Source organism: Notothenia coriiceps, unplaced genomic scaffold (assembly GCF_000735185.1).
Source record: "Notothenia coriiceps isolate Sejong01 unplaced genomic scaffold, NC01 NC01_scaffold00037244, whole genome shotgun sequence".
NCBI classification, from domain to species: Eukaryota; Metazoa; Chordata; class Actinopteri; order Perciformes; family Nototheniidae; genus Notothenia; species Notothenia coriiceps.
In genome coordinates, this window is record NW_011369945.1 from 13,672,618 (window position 1) to 13,679,176 (window position 6,559).

General features: G+C 40.8%; 1 protein-coding gene across 1 annotated transcript; it reads left to right on the top strand.

The window, feature by feature from the left end:
- The first annotated feature begins 2,626 nt into the window (after positions 1-2,626).
- Positions 2,627-6,087, top strand: armt1 (acidic residue methyltransferase 1). Its single transcript, XM_010793635.1, has 5 exons — positions 2,627-3,002; positions 3,391-3,496; positions 3,589-3,830; positions 4,199-4,364; positions 4,577-6,087. The coding sequence occupies exons 1-5, from the start codon at positions 2,941-2,943 to the stop codon at positions 5,360-5,362; spliced, it is 1,362 nt and encodes a 453-aa protein (XP_010791937.1). The 5' UTR covers positions 2,627-2,940; the 3' UTR covers positions 5,363-6,087.
- The last annotated feature ends 472 nt before the right edge of the window (positions 6,088-6,559 follow it).

Here is a 6,559-nt window from a genome sequence, read left to right on the forward strand (position 1 = left end):
ACATGTTTTGTATAGTATGGCCATACAATATATTTTTCCAATAGCATAATAGTTCCACTTTAAGGATACAATTAATACCAAGCACCCCTAATCTGATGGCAAATTCTACATAGGAAAAAAGTACTATTGTTTTTTTGTTTCTCTGTTATGAACAGCATAACATGTGAGTTTACTTGATGAAACCTATGCATACTAACTTTTGCTCTGTAACCCTAGTTGTAAACTGTTTCATAAACCTACTTAAACTAAGATTACCTTAAAATCACACACATAGCAACCAGTTGTTTTTTGTGTGTTAAAATAGTTACTACCCCTGTTTCTTGTAGCCCCTACACTAGGGTATTTGCAGCTGTTATTTTATGCTCCCAAAAAAAGAGTTAATTCCAAAAAAGCCTGGGAATGAATCAAGTCAATTAATTTTTTTATAGAAATAAGTCCTAGAAGAGGGAAGCAGTGGAGGTCTGGAAATAGAGTTCAACTAAACCACACATTGCATAGCACAGGAAGTGTGGGAGGACCTTCGCACTAACGCACTTTGGAGTCACATCAATATTTTGTCATCAGATGTTGCCCTAGTGTAAACACCAATTTTTTTCAAGACCTCTCATTACAGAGTTGCCTTAGGACAGGGAGTCCACATGAGTACCAGACCAGGCAAGTTGTAACTCTGAAAACGCCTGCACAGCTGAAAGAGAATGGGTGGAGAGTTTGTTAAAACAGAGGGGGGACGGGAGACTTGGGGCGGTTAAGAAATGTCTATGAAGCCTGAGGACCAAACAACAAACAACAGACTTAGATCTGATCTTGTCCACAACTTTACTGAAACTAGTTAGCAAATACAAATATTGGCCTGCAGGGGTAACAAATGTTTTACTAAAAAAACATTAATTGAGACCATTGGCAGAGCAGCAGTTGATGGTAATGAAGGCAGAACAAAAGCATGTTTACTTTGTTGAAGTTTCCACAGCAGGGGTTGATTGAAAGAAGCAGATCAACTGTTACCACACTGGCTTATTGTTTTTAAATCATTAAGATCAATACAATCTAATCAATCGTTTTTAATGATAATACTGTACCATTAGGAAAAGTGATGTGGGCCTACTCCTGCGTGCGTCTTTTCTTATGGCTTTTTCTATGCCCTCAAAGCTCATTCCGAAGATACTGGACTTTCACATGACTGCCATTCCACTGATTTCCACTAATAGATTTTTCCTGCAATGATGCATTTTTTTAAAATACCACACAATCTGCATGAAATCGCTTTAAACATAAAAAGTGAAACAAGATTTTCCGTCCGATTAGACCAATGCTGACACCAGGGCATTTACCCACAACACATCTAGTCGCTCAACTGAAATACTCCACAAGCCTACTTTTGCATGAGACGCCTGTGTGGTGAGCTGAAACACCTGTTTAAACATGGCTTTTAACGTTAGCTGCCGCCCTCCCCCTCCCGTTCATGGCCTGTTTTGAAACCGGAGTGGTGAGTCACTCCTCTCTTTCGGTTTAGAAAAACAGATCCGGCCAGGCTGGGGCCCGGTGGGGGGATGGGAGGCCGGCGGTGGATGAACACCGGAGGTGGACGCAGCTGGACTCCCACTCCCAAGGACCCCACATCCTGACAACGGCCCGCCGTGTTCCCATAGTGACCGGGGCTGATCTGAGAGAGGGAAAATTCCACCAACACCACCAGAATGAATTGATATGCATACTTTCCCCGCCTAGTTATCATGGGTGCAGCCAATCAATTGGTCATGTTTCTCAAAAGGGAGAACCAAGAATAGAGAACCTTACCATTTCCCAACTTTAAGATTGACTATAAATCAGTTTGTGAGTAGGTTACTTTGTTGCCCATGATCATGTTTTGTCAAAGGGAGGCCACGATGTGGGATCCCACGACAAAAAGCATTCTCGATTTATATTTATTAGGATACCCCATTATTTGATGCAGCTCAACTAGGCTACTCTCACTGTAGTTCACAAATAGGCCAAAAGAACAAAAATAAGACTATCAAGGTTGTACACACATTTGTGATAAATTACTAAGCTGAGTGATTACATTTACAACAGAACATATAGGCTACCTTTATGTATTTTTTTAATACAATATAAGGTTACTATAGATCACCCAGACAAACATAGGTTATTTTAAAACTCTTAACTTGCTTTAATGTAGGCTACTGTGCGAAAAACTGTGCAATTATTCACGTTTACTATCCTCAATAGCCTGTTAGTCAGGGTCTCCAGCAATGACTCAATAGAATAGCCTAATGCTTTCTCCCACCAATATCATACTCTACGACCCCTGCTTCTTTTCCCGCCAAAAACGCCTAGGGGGCTGTCCTCTTGTTGAGTGGACGGATGTCTCCATGACTACCGTTGCTCTGGACAACAAGGGATGCTCGGGGTGAACGGTGCCGTTTGAACAACAGAAAGCCATGCGCAATGCGGCAGCACTTTCCAATCTTTGATATAAAAATAAAGTCTTTGATTGTACCCATCAACAAGAGAAAACAAGAATTTAGATTCTAAAACTGTAGCTGATATGTGGCACGGTTAATAAATGAAAATAAATTAGACCAGGCACAATGTAGCAAAAAATAAATAAATTCGCAGTTCTACATGCATGGGGATGGGAGGGACGTGAACGTCACACGACTTGCAATTTACACATTAACCGCTAGATGGTAGCATCGTATCCTAAATAAAACCCAAATCTACAAGCAAACCAGGAAATAATGATTTAAATGTACAATGTTTGGTACTAGAAACAGAGGACGTCAAGCCTGATACAAACTGTTTAGCCTCGTAACGTCCTCTAAAAAAGATTAACGTTTGGCTGCTTGTAGCGTTTAAGTCTGCGCAGACCACTACACTTTGTGTCTGTCCTGGACATTTGTATCGATAAAGTTTGAATTTGAACCGCATACCACTGCTAACATGATGGCGGCTGATCAAACTGTTCACGGAGTTCCTCCTTCCCTGTCTGCTAAAGTGGTTGGGTATGTTGACAGTTTTTCTTTCCCACAATGTTAGATGAATTTGCTAACTACACTGATCAATGAGAATGGCTACATCACTGTAGGAGTGTCGTGTTTTTGAACCAGCAATAGCATTAGCTTTTTGCTAACACATTAATTAAGCTGGTAAGAACTGATTTATCACAGGTGACAAAATGACGTTGACTCAGTCAGCTTTAATACATATGTTTACAGCTTCATTGTACCAACAAGTATCATTATTGCAGTCGAAATGTCTACAAAGTAAGGGCTAATGTTACCTTGACATCTTGCTAGGTAAATTAGCTTGCTAGCTTGCTAGTACACACACCTGCTGCATTATCATGAACTGCCAGTTTCACATTAATTAATGGCCATCGTTTCTTTGCAGGTCATTTGCCTATTTGACTGTGAGAGACAGATTGCCAACCATCCTGACTAAAGTTATTGACACAATACATCGCAACAAAAATAAGTTTTTCGAAGAATATGGAGAGGTAAGAATTGTCATTGATCAATTAAATTCGAGTTATTTTCTTTAACTTAATCTTTAACTATAAGGCTCTGCGTGTGTTTACTGTGTTTACAGGAGGGTATCCAGGCAGAGAAGCAAACAATAGGTCTGCTGTCTAAGATGAGGAATGAGCTGCAAACTGATAAGCCAGTAATACCACTGACCGACAGCTTGCAAGACGCGGAGTGTTGGAACCAGTATCTGCAGAAACATCAGGAACTGCACGGAGACCAGGAGTCTGTCAGCTGGTTCAAGTCCCCATGGCTGTATGTGGAGTGCTACATGTACCGCAGGATACACGAGGCCCTCTGGCTGAAGTGAGTTGCATTTGTGTCTTTAAATGGGAACTATTGCTGCTTTTTCTCCTGCTATTAAGTGCACATATATTTTGGGCTATGCATTACATCACTTACATTAATTTCTAATTAGTCTTTTTATCTGATGTTATTTAAATTTGAAGGCAAACAATGGAAATGTAAGATGTCAATTTATTTTAATCTCAGTTCAATAGAAAAACACATTGAGAATATTACACCATTATAAATAACAATGGTTGCTCAATGATTAAAACAAAAACGTTTGCATTTAAATATTGCAGCCTTTGGGGAAGTAAATACATATTTTCCTTGTTTCTTTATGTTGTGTTCTTTTGCTCTTCATGTTGTTATTTGTGCTTTTATTTCAGTCCTCCCATCAGTGACTATGACGTCTTCAATGAAGGAAAGACTCAGAGCTTTTTTGAGTCTCAGCAGGCAGTGATGACCATATGTACACACTTGGAGGGCGTCAACAGCAACATTGAGAATCTCTCCAAGAATCAGCTGTTTGAGCATTTCGACAAACTGCTACAGGTAATACCTTCTGAACCAGCTCCTTAAAATGTTAAAGCTGCAACTTGAATTGTTGCAACTTGAGTATCAATTATCTCATGGACCTCTTCTCGGTCCATAAACATGAACTGTCCATTCAATTAATTTTCTCTATCATTTACCCTATTCAGGATTATATTGAAATACATTACAATAGTTTCAGGTGTAAAACATTTGATTCGACTCTTTTCTAGGTTTCCTTATGGGGGAACAAGTGTGATCTCTCTATCTCTGCTGGCCAAGACAACTCCCAGAAGACCAGTCCAATAGATTCCCTCGTCAGCCTACAACCCTTGATCTTGGTGAATGACTCCAACAGGGTATGGTCAACTCTTATTTCTGCCCAGACGCACGCACGGTCAGAGAAAACCACAGTCAGAGTGGACATTGTTCTAGACAACGCTGGCTTCGAGCTAGTCACTGACTTGGTCTTAGCCGATTTCCTAGTTTCCTCTGGCCTTGCCCATGAGGTCCATTTCCACGGCAAATCCATTCCTTGGTTCGTCTCTGATGTCACAGCTCACGATTTTCAGTGGACCATCCAGCAGACCATGGCGGCCAATCACAAGTGCATGTCAAAGATTGGATACCAGTGGAAGAGCCACCTGAAGGACGGCGTGTGGTCCTATCACGATCATCCCTTCTGGACACAGCCCCATGAGTTCTGTGACATGGCCGCTGATGCACCCGACCTGTATGCTAACCTGCAGGGGGCAGACCTGGTGTTGTTTAAAGGGGATCTCAACTACAGGAAGCTGGTGGGGGACAGAGACTGGGATCACACAGTGGGCTTTGGTACTGCATTACAAGGTTTTGGGCCTGCACCGCTGTGTAGCCTGAGGACTCTCAAGGCCAACGTACAGGTCGGTCTGCAGCCTGGCCAAGCGGAGAAGCTCACCTCCCTTGAACCAGACTGGATGACCTGCGGCAAATACGCTGTCATTCAGTTCTACAGCTCAAAGGCGGAACAGAAAGACTGAGCTCAGGATCTCCCTGCGCACACGTGGATTCATAAGAACATTACAGTAAGAAGTACCTTAAGGAGTTACCTTCAAGCCATAAGACCATTGAGAAATTGAGGTTGTAAAAGGGTGTTTTGTTTTTCTTTTCGAAAGCTAATACTTCATCGTGTTAGATGCGCACATGCACAGTAACAGAAATCTCCTGAGTTTTTATTTTCATAACATATTTGTACCATGTCATACTTGCAATGTTAGCACTTAAGTCATGATGTTTACAGGTTAATGTAGATGCTATTAACAATTAATTATAACATTTTAAATTGATTGATAATACATCTCCTTTCAGTGATGATTAAAGTCATATTTAGTTTGATTTGAATTCAGCTAGGTTGTTTATCTGTTGCACTCTCGTTGATTTGCATGCATAAAAACATGCAGCCATTTTATATTCACCTAAACCAGGTTCTCACATAACTTTATGACTCATTTAATTATAAAGATGTTAGTGTTATTTGGGCAGAATAACAATAACAGTAAGCATGTGTACTTGTTTAGTTTAAAATGGCAACCAAGATTTCTGTATAAAATTGATGTCTCTGTGCACACTGTTATGTCATCAAATGATCTTTGTCGGGGTGTAAGTACCTCAGAGGTCATGTTACCTGGATTCTTCTCAATACTGCTGGGGTAAATGATCAGTTTCTCTAATGGATTTGATTTAATAAAGGTAATTGACTGACTGATATTTTTTCCAATGTCATACTTTACAGGCTGAGGGACATAAAATGTGGGAAATAATGATGACTATCAGAATAAACCATCAGATGGCTTTTTGTTAACTAGTTTGTGACTGAAGATGGTTTGTTCATTTCAGCATAGTGCAAAAACAGTTTTTTTTATTTACATCCATACGCAACCAATTATTTTGGAGAAAATCACCTTATGTTGGGGACTAATAGGCGCGTTCACACCGCAGTACTTTTCCCACTTTAGTTCCGATATAGTTCCGAAATGTCGCGTTCACACCAAAAAGAGCCGGAACTAAAATGAGTTCATGAGAACCTTTTTAAGTTGTTTGCGGCCTGCAAATAAACCCAAACCAGAAGAAGAAGAGGTGACGTCAGCGGCTTCATTTGCCTAATCCAGGGGTTGGCAACCCGCGGCCCACGGGCCGCATGCGGCCCTTTAAACCCTCTGCTCTGGCTCCCTTGAGTT

Coding starts and splice junctions, on each gene's coding strand:
- armt1 (XM_010793635.1), top strand. CDS start 2,941: ATGATGGCGGCTGATCAAACTGTTCACGGAGTTCCTCCTTCCCTGTCT. Junction 3,003..3,390: donor CTGTCTGCTAAAGTGGTTGG/GTATGTTGACAG, acceptor GTTTCTTTGCAG/GTCATTTGCCTATTTGACTG. Junction 3,497..3,588: donor TTTTCGAAGAATATGGAGAG/GTAAGAATTGTC, acceptor CTGTGTTTACAG/GAGGGTATCCAGGCAGAGAA.